The 15,719-nt window shown below is 35.7% G+C and overlaps 1 protein-coding gene across 1 annotated transcript; it reads left to right on the top strand.

Moving 5' to 3' along the window:
- Positions 1-3,420: 3,420 nt before the first annotated feature.
- tat (tyrosine aminotransferase) lies at positions 3,421-14,029 on the top strand. Its single transcript, XM_073850947.1, has 12 exons — positions 3,421-3,555; positions 4,354-4,661; positions 5,263-5,367; positions 5,544-5,611; positions 6,101-6,259; positions 7,546-7,684; positions 7,776-7,828; positions 10,617-10,769; positions 10,846-10,974; positions 11,063-11,146; positions 12,941-13,039; positions 13,352-14,029. Exons 2-12 carry the CDS (start codon positions 4,391-4,393, stop codon positions 13,490-13,492), a joined length of 1,401 nt encoding a protein of 466 aa, XP_073707048.1. The 5' UTR covers positions 3,421-3,555; positions 4,354-4,390; the 3' UTR covers positions 13,493-14,029.
- Positions 14,030-15,719: the final 1,690 nt, after the last annotated feature.

Raw genomic sequence — 15,719 nt, 5'->3', positions numbered from 1 at the left:
ATTATCAGTACATGTTATTTGATGTAAATACATTGTATTCTGATTCATATTCAGAAGATTCAGACCCTTATTACACGCCTAAAAGAGACTAAAACAGAGGACATCAAATAAAAAGTGCCAGCGAATGTGGTCTTCATTACGTTTCTACATGCATAGGCACTCAAACATCAGTTTTAGTATTTTACGTTGGATGTTTGAATATACTCGTCGTATTAGGTTTGGAGAAATTGCTGCTTTTCAGCTTATTTTACCTCATTGTTTACCTCTTGGTAATCAAAATGCTTAGTCTTTCACCAGTGTCCTCAAAGAAACCATCTCCTTCATCAGTCCACCCCAACAGTCTTTCTCATAATTTCAATCCTCAAAGCAACTTTGCACTTCAAGAATCAACACAGGACAGATTTTAGCTACCAATGTCCCTTCAAAGAAGCAATGAACACAATCTGAAACTGTCTTTAGAGAGTCAAAGCTTCATCATGCAATCCAACCTCAACTGTGCCTTAACAGATTGGCCAAGGAAGAGTGTGCCAAAGCCATGGATTCATACAGAGCCTGTGACAATTTAACTCATAAAGTAACTGGAATCAGTGCAGGAAAGATTTTAGTGATCATTGTCTTCACCAAACCAGGCTGAACCAATGAAAACTGTCTGAAACTGTCCTTAGAGCATCAAATCTTCCTTATGAAGTTTAAGTGGCTTTAACCTGAAGTGTGCCTTAACAGACTAAGCAGGGGAAAGTGTGCCAAGGCCATGGATTCATATAGAGCCTGTGATGTTTTAGGAGAACAAGAGCCTGAAGATTATCAATACATGTTATTTTGCAGTGAACTTAGTCTTCATTAGGTTTATAGATGTGGAAAATAAAAATGCTCAGTTTTTCACCAGTGTCCTCAAAGAAACCAGTTGCTCCTTCACCTCCTCCTCATCATCTCAATCCACAGCCTCAAAGCAACTTGGCACTTCAGGAATCAACACAGATTTTAGCCAATCTTGTCGTCTCTAAACCAAGCTGAACAAATGAAAACAATCTGAAACTGTCCGTAGAGCGGCAAAGCTTCCTCATGAAGTCCACGTGACTTCAACCTCAAATGTGCTTTACAAACTAAGCAGGGGAACGTGTAAAAGGGCCAAGAGCCTGAAGAAGATTCATGTTATTTCATGTAACTACATTGTATTCTGATTTGTATTCAGAAGATTCAGATTCACCTGCTTACAAGCCTACAAGAGACATCAAATATCTTCATTACATTTTTAGATGCATAAGTTCTCAAGCATCTGTTTAATCATTTTACGTTGGATGTTTGAATATACTTGTATTAGGTTTGGAAAAAATGGTGCTTTTCATCTTATTTTACCTCATCGTTTACCTCAAGGTATTCAGAATGCTCAGCCTTTTACCAGTGTCCTCGAAAGGAACCAGTTACTTCTTCACCTTCAGTCCATCAACAGTTCTCCTCCTCATCTCAATCCAAAGCCTGTTCACTCTAAGAATCAATGCAGGACCAATTTTAGCCACTATTGTCTTCACCAAACCAAGCAGAACCAAAGAAAACAATCTGAAACTGTCCTTGGAGAGTCAAAGCTTCTTCATGAAGTCTAAGTGGCTTCAACCTCAAGTGCCAGACCCATGGATTCATACAGAGCCTGTGATATTTTAAGAGAACATGAGGCTGAAGATTATCAATACATAAATGCATTGTATTCTAATTCATACTCAGATGAAAAATAAAGTGCCAGTGAACGTGATCTTCATCATGTTTTTTAGATGCATACATACTCATTGAGTTTAGCAGTTTACATCAGATGTTATAGAGAATAAACTCGCAGTAGGGTTGGGAAACTCGCTTTTTTACCTCATTGTTTACCTCATGAAGGTCAAAACGCTTGCCTTAAAGCTCTTGATGGTCAATGCCAAAATATTTGTGTCCTGTATGTTTTTTTGTAATCAATAACTTTAGATTCCTCTTGCCCTCAAGGTCCTATGTAGTGCGAGTATAACGCCAAAGTGACATGGTTTCCAATGAGGAACGCTGTGTGCTGTTGGTTTAGTGACGCATATGGTGGATCAGGGTCATCTTTGGGTCTCTGTATGGCGTGCTTTAGCGGATACATGTTGACATGCTTTCTGTGATTGAGCTTTTTGCTCTTTGTGTTAAGCACACCCTCCATTTGCCTACATGGTTGTGATGACCCTACTTTCAGTTTAAATAGCAAGCGTTTTAAGGTTAGACTTAGGCTGGCCTCACTAATTCAGTATTATGTGTGTGTACGTGTTGGTTTCTTAAATAGGTGGTTATGCCAAGTACAAAAAAAAAAAAAAAAAACGAGAGAGTTGTGGGTTTGAAGTTCAAGGTTATTGCTCTGTAAAACTCCATTCTGACTTTTATTTACCTGACTTGAATGTAAATTTGACTTGATGTTATTGCAGACTACTTTGTCATGATTGCATCAGATGCTGTGCTCTCATTCATGATAAAATAGCAATGTCTGTAAGTGTTTTTGGATAATTTGAGCTTGGAAGACTTACGTAAGACTTATTTTCATATTTATTTGTAAGACATTTCATTAAAGCAACAGTTCACACAGAATTAAAATTGTCAGTGTTATTATTTACCCTTTTCTTTTCAACATGAATGCAAAACGTGGTTGTCACTCTTAGTTACGCAGAATTGAGACTGGAATTTTCCAAACCAACCAATTTTTGAATTACTTGGTTTGATTATTCTTATAAAACAAATTAATTGAAAAGATTCCAAACAAGTTGGTTTGTGTTTGATCTAGATGTCCCATTAGTAGAAAACCAGGCATGGTCAACTGTTGATTTGAACTTTTTTGTGATTGTGAGAGACCCTAAGCCTTTGATTGTCCATATTTGGGATAGCTGGCAGAAGTTTTTTCACAGACCATCATTTTACTTGCATAATAGCAGAATGGCCAATAGTTGCAGTGCAAAAACCAATAAAACAACTCCATCCCCCTCAAAAACGTGAGCTTAACTTATGTAAGGCAGATGTGGAGACCAAACCCTTTCATTCTCATTACAAAAGTGAAGAATACAACAAATGATGCTTGATGATATCCAAGAACTGAAATACAGTGTTAAACCTAAACTGCGTAGTTTCTCTCATTATAAATGTGTTCTGCAAACAGGTGCGACAAATAAAGGTGACACAATGAGACAATAACACATCTGAACGATGTAAAGTGTCCCTAAAAACAAGTGAGAGTCGTGTGCAAAGCATGAGTTTGCGCTTTTTTGAAACACAAATTGCGTGCGTAGATCCTGCGCATCATAGGCTCGCCGCAGTTTCTAGAAAGAGGAGGATGAGGTTCAACCCCAAAAACTAAAAAATTTAGTCTTATGATGTAACGGGGGAGTTTTAGACTGCCCTCAGTCTCCGCCAATGGAAATATGGGCAGGGTTCAACACCCATTTTGGGGGGTTCTGTATAAAGCCGGTCTGAGAACTGAATCATTCTATGCACATATTTAAAGTTACCTATTTACCTCATTCCCAGCCATTGGAGCGTGATTTTTATAATAAGCAACTTAAGGTATTTATGTTACATTATACGCTGTGCATGTTGCTTATAAAACTAGCTTATTTGGGGTTTTAGTCATTTAGTGTCTAATATATAGGCCTATATATATATATATATATATATATATATATATATATATATATATAATATATATATATATATATATATATATATATTGTGGCATGTATGTTTTGCATTTTTTTAAACAATAGGAAATGCATTTCTGCATTACTTTTTGTGTTATCTTTTGATATTTTGTCTAATATTAGACCTATTCTACAGTTACAGCCTATTAATCTGATTATTTAGACAGGTTTCGTATGTGTTACTGTGTTTACTTGCTTGCACGTTTCTATGTATAGCTATTTAAGTAGATTTCTCTCGCACAATTGTTGAATTATATTAATTTTCTTAAATCTGTTTTGAAAAAATTCTAAAAGGTTTTATGTAATATATTTCTGCGGTGTTAATCTATTATTTATAGCTTATACAATTATTTTAACAGTTTTTAAAGTTATTACGTTTTCAAATGCAGGCTACTGTCATAAACCGATTCTCATGGAAAGCGCCCATTCTGTTGCTATGCTTTTTTCGATTTATCGCAATTATTTAACTTTTCTTAATATAGAAACATTATTTGGCAATGTGTATAAAAATAGCCTATGAAACTATTAAAATAAAATATGTAAATTAAAAAAAATCCAACCCTTTAGTATCTACGATTCTAAACGTTACTGAATATTTACGCGTAAGTATTCGTCGACATAATGTACTCTATCAATGTTTTTTTTTTTTTTTTTCGTTTCTTAGACGTCATCTATTTTTAAAAGCGCACAGACCCAAGAAAATGTCTTTTGTGGTAAAAATGAACGGAGCGCAGAACAACGGCATCCACGGCAATGGCATCAACGGGAACTTCATCAACGGGAACGGTGTGCATCATGTGAGTGTCCGGACTCATATGAGTGTGAACCCGGCCAAACTCAAGAGCCAAAAGCAGAGATGGAACGTCAAACCCTCGGAGATGTCCAAAAAAACACTCAACCCCATCCGAGCTATAGTGGATGGGATGAAACTCACGCCCAACCCCGAGAAACCCATGATTGCTCTATCCATTGGTAAGTTATAGGTCAAATAACTCATTTATATACAAATAACTATTTATCTAATAATTGAAAACTTAGTCAAAAAGGTGTTTAGATATATGTGCAGTCTTATTTTTGTGACCCTGGACCACAAACCAGTCACAAGGGTCAAAACATCATCTGAAAGCTAAATAAATAAGCTTTCCATAAGTTTTGAAAATCTGGAATCTGAGGGTGTAATAAAATCAAAATATAGTCCAAAATAAGTTCTTAGATAAGCAAATTACTAATCAAACATTAAGTACTAATATATTTACGGTAGGAAATTTACTAAATATCTTCATGGAACATGATCTTTACTTAATATCCTAATGATTTTTGGCATAAAAGAAAAATGTATGACCCATACAATGTATTTTTGGCTATTGCTACAAAATACCGGTGCCATTTAAGACTGGTTTTGTGGTCCAGGGTCGCACATTTGTCAAATTAAAGATATTTATTTATATAGACAGCAATTGAGGTGTATAGGTATAACTAGAAAACTTTTTTTTCTTATTCAGTTGTCTCATTCAACTTAAGATTCTTTTTGCTGAGTGACTAAATGTAAATGTCTGTCTTGATTTTCCACCAGGTGATCCAACTGTGTTTGGGAACTTGCCAACAGATGACACTGTTTTACATGCAGTGAAGGAAGCCATTGACTCACACAAATACAATGGCTATGCTCCTTCAGTAGGTAAGATTACACAATAATTTTCTGCTTAATTAAAAAATGAATGCTGAATTTTTTTTTTTTTTTTTTTTTTTTTTTGGTATGCAACGAATAGCTCCACCTTGCTTTTTGCATTCTGCATAAAATGTATATGGTTTGCTCTTCATGAATATAATCTGTATTTTATATCACATTGACAGGTTACCAAAAGAGCAGAGAAGCTGTTGCAAACTTCTACAGCTGTCCAGAAGCTCCACTGGAAGGCAAAGTGCGTCACATCCATAATTTGTCATTTGTGACCCTGGACCCCAAAACCAGTCTTAAGTAGCATGGGTTATATTTGTAGCAATAGCCAAAAATACATTTTATGGGTCAAAATGATCAATTTTTCTTTCATGTTAAAAATCATTAGCGTATTAAATACACATCATGTTCCATGACGATATTTTGTACATGTCCTATCGTAAATATATCAAAATTACATTTTTGATTAGTAATATGCATTGCTAAGAACTTCATTTGAACTTCAAAGGCGAACTTCTCAGTATTTGGATTTTTTTTTTGCACCCTCAAATTCCAATAGTTCAAATATTGTCCTAGCCTAACAAACCATACATCAATGGAAAGCTTTCAGAAGATGCATGAATCCCAATTTCAAAGAAATGACTTGTTATTATGACTGGTTTTGTGGTCCTGGGTCACATTTTGTAATGCTTTTGTAAGTTATTGTGAAGTAATTATTTTTTTGAATCTGTAGGATGTGATCTTGACCAGTGGCTGCAGCCAGGCTATAGAGTTGGCCATCAGTGTGTTGTGTAACCCAGGGGACAATATCTTAGTTCCACGTCCTGGATTCTCCCTCTATAAAACGCTGGCGGTGTCTATGGGCATCCAAGTGAGACACTACAATCTCCTGGTGAGTGAATTACATTGATTGCATGAGTGTAAATCAAACAGACAAAGTCCATCACTTCAGCTTAGAATGGGTCAGAAAACAAAATACAAAGTGCAAAATGTAAGAACAACCTTTCAGTCAACAATAAGGAAGAATAAAGAATAGGAGTGTAAAAACAAGTGAAATGGGAGGGGTGGGACGGGACTGGGCGGGTTTGGGGGGTGGATGTGAAAAATTGCTGTGTCATTCCTATATGGTCCACATCTGGGACCGATAAATAAAAACAACCGTATACACGCACATACAAATAGCAGAGAAAGAAACAGCTCAATAATAGCACTGTTATTTTGTAGGCTTTCATATACAGGACAAATAAATAAGTGTTATAGATCCTAACACAACTAAGATAGGAATACATTTATTTGCAGAAATCAATTATTATAAGAATGGCTTTTAATTTGATATAGTTTTAATTTTTAGCCCTTACACTATTGACACACATCAAAAGTTTTTCAACAGTAAGATTTTTAGCAGAAGAAGCTCTTCTGCTCACCAGGCCTGCATTTTTTTTGATCCAAAGTACAAAAACAGTACAATTTTGAAATGTTTTTTACTGTAACGGTTTTCTGTTTCAATATGTTTTAAAAATGTAATTTATTTCTGTGATCAAAGCTAAATTTTCAGCATCTTTACTCCAGTCTTGTGTCATATAATTCTAGCAGTATTTAAAACAATTGAGTAAATTGTTTCAGGGTTCTTTGATGAATAAAAAAGATCCAAAGATCAGCATTTATCTGAAATAAAATGCTTTTGTAACATTATACACTATACATTAAGTACATTAACTATACATTTAGCAAGGATGTTTTAAATTGATAAATACGTAGTCATATACATTTATAGTATTATAAAAGATTTATATTTTAGATAAATGCTGTTCTTCTGATCTGTCTAATTATCAAAAACTTGAAAAATTCTGGAGTAATACTGCAAAAAAAAATCAGCTTTGAAGTCTAAGGAATAAATTACATTTAAAAAAAATATTCAAATAGAAAACAGCGGTTTTGAAAAGTAAAAATATTGCAAAATTGTACTGTTTTTGCTGTACTTTGGATCAAATGAATGCAGGCTTGGTGAGCAGAAGAGACTTCTTTAAAAACATTAAAAATCTTACTGTTCAAAAACTTTTGACTGGAAGTGTATATAATCCATTTTCCCAGCTATACAATAGTAAGCTTCTACAATACCTCTTGGTTGTGTCATAAGATGAGTTTTTTCAAACTTCAGTTGATTTTCTGATCCTTTAGCCGGAGAAGTCCTGGGAGATTGATCTTCAGCACATGGAGAGTCTGATCGATGACAAAACAGCCTGTATGATTGTCAACAACCCATCCAATCCGTGCGGCTCTGTGTTCTCCAAAGAACACCAACATAAGATTCTTTCTGGTGAATATTTACTCAAATAAAATACTGTATTATGAATGTTCATCCACAGAAATTCCAGGATATTAATCCGCTAATAATCTATTTGATCTAGTGGCATCAAGAAACTGTATCCCAATCCTTGCCGATGAGATCTACGGAGACATGGTAAGCTCACAATGAATATGGAAACGCTTGCATTTACTTTCTAAGAACTGTTTATTTTCCAAGCTCTGTCCACTTTTAACCCACTTTAATGAGGCACTCAAAGGTCAAGTAGACCACAGATCTTCTCACAGTGGTCTTTTATGGAGTTGACACTCTACGCTCACCTTTGACCCCTGTTAAATCTCGACTGAGTCTGGCTTACACTACCAAAAGTCTCTTCTGCTCACCAAGCCTGCATTTATTTGAATCAAAGTAAAGCAAAAACAGTAAAATTTTGAAATGCTTTTACTATTTAAAACAACTGTGTTCTTATTTTTAAATGTAATTTATTTTGAAGCTGAATTTTTAGCATCATTACTGCAGTCACATGATCTTTCGGAAATCATTCTAATATTGATTTGCTGCTCAAAAAACATTTATTATTATTATTATTATTATTATTATGTTGAAAACAGCTAAGTAGAATTTTTCAGGTTTCTTTGATGAATAGAAAGTCCAGAACAGCATTTATCTGAAATAAAAATCTTTTGTAACATTATAAATGCCTTTATCATGACTTTTTATCAATTTAAAGCATCCTTGCCAAATAATTTCCCAAAAAAAAAAATCTGATATTTTAGATAAATTCTTATCTTTGGATCTTTCTATTTATCAAAGAATCCTAACTATTGAAAATAATAATAACTGTTTCTTAAACAGCAAATCAGCATCTTAGAATGTTTTCTGAAGGATCATGTGACACTGAAGACTGCAGTAATGATGCTGAAAATGTAGATTTGATCACAAGAATAAAAATTCTTTTTGAATTTAAAACTTTTGACTGAAAGACACTTTTCAATCTTAGCAACTTTTAGTTCACTCCTAAAATGAAATGTTCTTTATTGGCATCTATGGCTCCGTGAATAACCTTTTACAGCCACAGCACGTTTACATTGCACAAATGGATTTTATAGTGGAAATAAAGGTTCTTCAGATGTTCTTTGCAATAAATAAATTCTTTTAAGAGCTGTTCACTAAAAGGTTCTCTGAGGATCCCAAAATGGATTCTTGATCTTGGATCTGCATTAAAGTGTACTGCAGTTGTAGAAAACATCCTTCTGTTGGGTAGCGTGCATTTCCCTGGCTCAGCTCAGCCTTGTTTAGCAAAGGAAACCACATCAGCACTGGAGGGATTAGAGTTTTGTGTGGTGAATAGATGTTGAACAGCATTCTGAGGTTTGGGTCATGAAGGACAGTTAAGATCGAGCAGGGGTCAACAGGTCCACAATGTGAAAAACAGTGCTTTTTCAACTTAATGTGGTTTGTATTCTAAGGTATTCATAACCCAGTATACCAATTGGGGTTGTAAGCCAAGAATGAGGGGTTTAAGCATACCTCAATGACTTTGCAGTTTTCATCGCATGTGTTTGTGGTTAGTACATGCATGAAGCTGACGTACTGGAGCGGCCCCCTCGTTTCATCGTAGGTAGATTGTTGATTGGCTGGATGTGTTTTTGAGCTCCATCTGGTACAGTATTTTGCATGCCATGTGGCCTCACTGTCTGGATTCTTTAAAAAACTACAGCAGCAACACATACTTCCAACTTTGAGCTTGTGAAATAGGGCCAACTCTGCAAATTGCAGTATCTTAGCCAATGGGAGATGGGGCGGATCCATCGACCAGATGTGAAGCCATAATCGTAATTAGAGCCAGGCGGACGGCCACAAAAAAAGCTACAAGCAAGGAACTCTCTCTCTCTCTCGCTACCCTTATACATTTCTTAGTCCCCTATAAATTCTATAATGTTTCTGGCTCCTCTTCACAATAAACTGGTGACAGCATCCAGAGCATTGTAGAATGCAACTAACATACTGTTATGTTTACAATCGTCTACTGCCCAAAAAAAGAAAAACTAAAAATTCAAATGTAAGGAGTTATAAGATTAAAAAAAAAGCATTAAACTGATCAGAAATTACAGTAAAGACGTTTGCATTATTACATAAGAAGTATTTCAAATACATGCTGCTATTTTGAACTTTCTATTCAAATATTTCATAAGCACCAAATCAGCATATTAGAAAAGATTTTTGATGAGTCATGTGACACTGATGAAGACTGGAATAATAGCTGCTAAAAATGTAAATTACATTTTAAAACGTAATAAAATATAAAACAGTTATTTTAAATTGTAATAATATTTTACAATATTACTGTTTTTAAATGTATTTTAATCAAATAAATGCAGCCTTGGTGAGTAGGTTTCTTTCAAAAACATTTAAAAATATTACTAGCTCTAAACCTTTTGATGGAATATCATCTATCTTGCATTTGAAATTGTATTTTAAAATGTGGCTTTTGTGAGCAAGTTTCTTTCAAAAACATTAAGAAATCATACTAACTCTAAAACATTTGATAGAATATCATCTATCTTGCATTTTAAATAGATTTTCTTATTATATGATAATATACATTTCAAATATATTTTAGTCTGGAAAAATGGCTGCTTAAAATTAAACTTACATTTTAAAATGCAATAAAATAGAAAACTATAATATAGATTATATATTACCATTTTTAAACGTATTTTTGATCAATTAAAATGCAGACTTCGTGAGCAAATGTTTTTAAAAGACATTATAAAAAATCTTACTAACCCAAACTTTTGATGGAGTATCATCCATCTTGCTTTTATATAGATTATTATATTATGTTATATAACATTATGAATTCTTTAAAAAAAGAAAAGAAAAACGTATTGATATTTACAATGTTGTAATGAGTGGGCTAAGTGTATCTGTCATTCTTCAGGTATTCCCAGGCTGTGATTTCCACCCTTTGGCACCTCTCTGCATTGACGTGCCCATCCTGTCCTGTGGTGGTCTTGCTAAGCGCTGGTTGGTTCCAGGCTGGAGGATGGGCTGGATCCTCATCCATGATCGTAATGACATATTTGGAGCTGGAGTAAGTATTAGCCTCTCATCTGTAACAGAAAAAATATGCAAAAAAAACATATCAATAATGTTTATATTCACTCTAGATTCGAGAGGGTCTTGTGAAACTAAGCCAACGCATTTTGGGACCCTGTACTGTGGTTCAGGGAGCATTAGAAAGCATTCTGAATGACACACCACCCGAGTTCTACCAAGGCACCATCAGTTTCCTCAAGGTAAGAGGAAAAGAGCTTTACAGAGAAAAACTTGTGGATTCACAACATTAGACTCTGATAATAACACAATTTTATTGTCCCTCTTTAGTCAAACTCAGAGATATGTTACTCAGAGCTGTCAACTGTTCCCGGGCTGAATCCAGTGATGCCATCAGGAGCCATGTACATTATGGTGAGTGGAATTTTGTGGATAGAGTGGATGAAAATAATGGTGCGTTCACACTTGTAGTTCGGTTCGTTTGCTTCATTTGGTCCAGACCGGCACTGGCATTTTTGACAGCAAACCTAAAGATACCAAACCTAAAGGCATAGTGATACGTTCACAACCTGACTAGTCGGGTTGAATGATGTATAATTTGTGACAGAACTCACAAACCAAATGTGACAATTGTGAAGACACCCTAAAGCATCGTTTCTAAACTTAAAGGGATGATCCACCCAAAAATGAAAATTCTGTCATTAATTACTCATCCTCATATCGTTTCAAACCCTTAAGACCTAAGATAATTTTAATGAAATCTCAGAGCTTTCTGACCCTGCATAGACAGCAGCATTGGTACTTTCATGTTCAGGATCCAGAAAGGTCATAAGGACATTGTTAAAATAGTCCGTGTGACATTAGTGGTTCAACCATAATTTTATGAAGCTACGAGAATACTTTTTGCGCGCAAAAAAAAACAAACAAAAATAACTTTATTTAACAATTTCTTCCATGATGCATATTCTTGTGGTAATTATGTTGCTGTCTATACAGGGTCATTACAGAAGTATCGAAATATAAATGAATGTTTCTCCCTCCTGTAAGCTAATAAAGTCGCAAAGAAACTAAAGTATCGACAGATCTTATCTTTGTCGGGCACGTGGTTCTACCCATCAGTTGTTGATTGGATGAAGGGAGATCTGAATGTGAACTTACAGTCCACTGTAGGAAAGGCTTAAGTGGACTATCAAGTAATTTTGATTAGGGGTCGACCGATTATCGGAACCGATATTGAGCATTTTATGGTTATCGGTATTGGTCATTTTCAAAAACGATTTGCCTATAAAATAATTAAAAAGCATTTTTTTTAAATTCTCAGAGCCCTTGTTATTCCTAATTCTACTTGATCTGTAATAATCGGTATTGGAAACGACCCTGAAAAACATATTGGTTGACCCCTTACTTTTGATTACAAATTATAAATCAAACCAAATTTAAAACATTGCATGAATAAATCATTCACAATAAGTCAATAACATGCATTTAGAAAAGAAATAGGATGAATTTTCATTTCATGCCTACTTTGAACTGTTTAGTTTTCAGCATTTTTTGTTTGAACTTAAAGGAGAAGCTCACTTCCAGAACAAAAATGTACAGATAATCTACTCAGCCCCTTGTCATCCAAGATGTTCATGTCTTTCTTTCTTCAGTCGTAAAGAAATTATGTTTTTTGAGGAAAACTTTTCAGGATTTTTTTTTTTACTTCGAAAATATTGTTTAAATGGAGCTTCAAAGGGCTCTAAACGACCCCAGCCGAGAAGGAATGGTCTTATTTAGCGAAACGATCGGTTATTTTCTAAAATAATTTACAATTTATATACTTTTTAACCTCAAATGCTTGTCTTGTCTAGTTCTGCGTGTACTCTGCGTATTCTGGTTCAAGACAGTTAGGGTAGATCGAAAAAACTCCCATCTCATTTTCTCCTCCAACTTCAAAATCGACCTACATTGCTACTACCAACCAAGTGTTTACAAAGTGAACGTTACAAAAAAAGGTAAAACAGTGATGTAGGACAATTTTGAAGTTTAAGTGTTTTTTGTACATTTTTGGGTGAGCTATCTCTTTAAAAGGCCTGATAGACACTTAATCATACTTGGCACACTTACTCATCAGGATGCCCATATTAAAGAGTGTGCATGTTTGCAAAAAGTGCAAAGTTGCAAATACGCAAAGGTTAAATGTACTTTATGCTGGCTCATTCTCAGGTGGGGATCGAGATGGAACACTTCCCAGATTTCGAGAATGATGTGGAGTTCACTGAACGGCTGGTCACTGAGCAGTCTGTGTTCTGTTTGCCTGCTACGGTGAATTATTTATCTCATCTCAACCTTAGTCTGTTACAATGCCTTTAACCCAGGAGTTCTCAAGTCTGGCCCTCGAGGTCAATTTTCCTGCAGAGTTTAGCTCCAACCCTAATCAAACACACCTGAACAAGCTAATCAAGCTCTTCATCATTACTAGAAAGTTACAGGCAGGTGAGTTTGATCAAGGTTGGAGGTAAACTCTGCAGGAAAGTGGACCTCGAGGGCCAGAGTTGAGAACCTCTGCTTTAACCTATTATTTGTCACAAAGATTAGTTGCATCTATTCTGATACCTGTGTTGTTTCTTTTTGTAGGCATTTGAATATCCAAACTTTTTCCGAATTGTGGTAACTGTCCCAGAGGAGATGATGATCGAGGCTTGCATTCGGATCAGAGAGTTCTGTGCACGTCACTATCGGCCTCGAAGCCAAGACAGCCACGAGTTGGACCAGTGAAAGAAACAGACAGAGAACGAAAGGTCAAAGGAGAAATGGAAAGGTCAAAAGGCAGAGCAAAGTGCTGAAGAATAAATGAAAGTGTTTTAAGAGAGGACACAGTTATGTGCATTACATCTGACATGCTTTCTCTTTCAGGAAACCCACAGTTCTATGCAAACATCATATTTATATTTTTATATGGGCTAGTATTGTATAGGGAAGGGGTGGGAGGGTAGGTGGTTTGGGGGTTATAGTATGCATATAATTGTTTTCATTATTGTAAAATATTGTATTCGTTTTCTTATACTGTGACAAGCCTTGTGACTAAACCGTAAAGGTTTAATCTGTGTAATCTGCATGATGTGAAGTATTTATCCTGTATGTGATGTTTTAGAAATGGAATATTTTGTAGTGCAGCCATTTAATTTGCATGCTCAACCACTTTAAGAGTCAAAATGACATGTATGGCTCATATATGACATCTAATGTTTTTTAGATTTTTTTTTTAATTGTTACACCTCGAAAAACTTTTTTAAATAAAATTGTTTCTCAAGATTTCTTTAGGGACCAAAGTGTAATATATCTGCAAGCATCGATGGCGGGCCCTCGCCATAAACGCAATCACCATCCCGGTAGTATCAGGAAAACGGTGCCCAGCGGGCACATGCATTCACAGTAACCCTCTGGACTAACCCTAACTGTCTCTCCTCCTCTCCTCTTCTCCTCCTCTCTCTCTTACCACCCATCCCCCCTCCTTACACTCAGCCACTTACCACACACACACACAGAGTGCAGAGCAGAGTGAGATCAGATATGTTTTTTAATTTTCTTTCATTCGTGGAGTTTTGTATAATTATGAAAAGAACTGTGTTTGATCGGAATGAATAGTTCTTTGTTTGAAAAAAGTTTCAAAGTGTTTGGATGCTGCACTTTAAAGATATAATAAATCACTGAAAATGGAAAATGAAATTCTAAGCACGCTTTCTGCCTCAAAAACACAGGAAACAAATATTTTAATGTATGTTTTTTAAATTTGCCATGGCAACAGTATTTGATGCATCAGGGAGGCCTTTACAGACTCTCATCGGCCGTGTTTTTACATTATTCTGATGAAGTTTGAAGAAAATCGAGTACAAATATATTGTTCGTTGTTCGTTCATGTTTGTTAATGCATTAAGTAATGTTAACAAAAGAGATCCTATTTTAAATAGCTACCAACAGGTTTTATGGTCTACAACCATGTTTAATTATTATTTTAATGATCTACACCGCGTTCCAAATTATTATGCAAATTGTATGTACGTGTCATAAACACAGTTTTTTGTTTTTCAATTAAACTCATGGATGGTATTGTGTCTCATGGCTCTTTGGATCACTGAAATGCATCTCAGACACCTGTGATAAATAGTTTGCCAAATGAGCCCAATTAAAGGAAAAGTACTTAAGAAGGATGTTCCACATTATTAAGCAGGCCACAGGTTTCAAGCAATTATGGGAAAGAAAAAGGTCTCTCTGCTGCCGAAAAGCGTCAAATAGTGCAATGCTTTGGACAAGGTATGAAAACATTAGATATTTCACGAAAACGTAAGCGTGATCATTGTACTGTGAAGAGATTTGAGGCTGATTCAGAGCACAGACAGGTTCGTGCAGGTAAAGGCAGAATGAGGAAGGTTTCTGCCAGACAAATTCATCAGATTAAGAGAGCAGCTACTAAAATGCCTTTACAAAGTAGCAAACAGGTTTTTGAAGCTGCTGGTGCCTCTTGAGTCCCGCGAACATCAAGGTGTAGGATCCTCCAGAGGCTTGCAGTTGAGCATAAACCTACTACTCGGCCACTCCTAACTAATGCTCACAAGCAAAAACGGTTGCAGTGGGCCCAGACATACATGAAGACTCATTTTCAAACTGTTGTGCATCTTTGGATGGTCCAGATAGATGGAGTAGTGGATGGAACATGTCCCAACAAGGCTGCGACCACAACAAGGAGGTGGCGTTTTTGGCCGGAATCATAGGGAGAGAGCTGGTTGGCCCCTTTAGAATCCCTAAAGGTATTAAAATGACCTCGGCAAAGTATGTCGAGTTTTTGACTTACCACTTTCTTTCATGGTACAAAAAGAAGAACTGTGCCTTCCGTAGCAAAATCATCTTCATGCATGACAATGCACCATCTCATGCTGCAAATAATACCTCTGTGTCATTGGCTGCTATCTGCATAAAAGATGAGAAACTCATGGTGTGGCCACCA

The sequence above is a fragment of the Garra rufa genome, chromosome 11 (assembly GCF_049309525.1).
Source record: "Garra rufa chromosome 11, GarRuf1.0, whole genome shotgun sequence".
Taxonomy (NCBI): domain Eukaryota; kingdom Metazoa; phylum Chordata; class Actinopteri; order Cypriniformes; family Cyprinidae; genus Garra; species Garra rufa.
This window is presented reverse-complemented; position numbering and strand designations above follow the sequence as displayed.

Excerpts from the sequence above, each read along its gene's own strand:
- tat (XM_073850947.1), top strand. The coding sequence starts at position 4,391 with ATGTCTTTTGTGGTAAAAATGAACGGAGCGCAGAACAACGGCATCCAC. Across the intron at positions 6,260-7,545 it reads TGAGACACTACAATCTCCTG|CCGGAGAAGTCCTGGGAGAT; the intron begins GTGAGTGAATTA and ends CTGATCCTTTAG. Across the intron at positions 13,040-13,351 it reads TGTTCTGTTTGCCTGCTACG|GCATTTGAATATCCAAACTT; the intron begins GTGAATTATTTA and ends TTCTTTTTGTAG.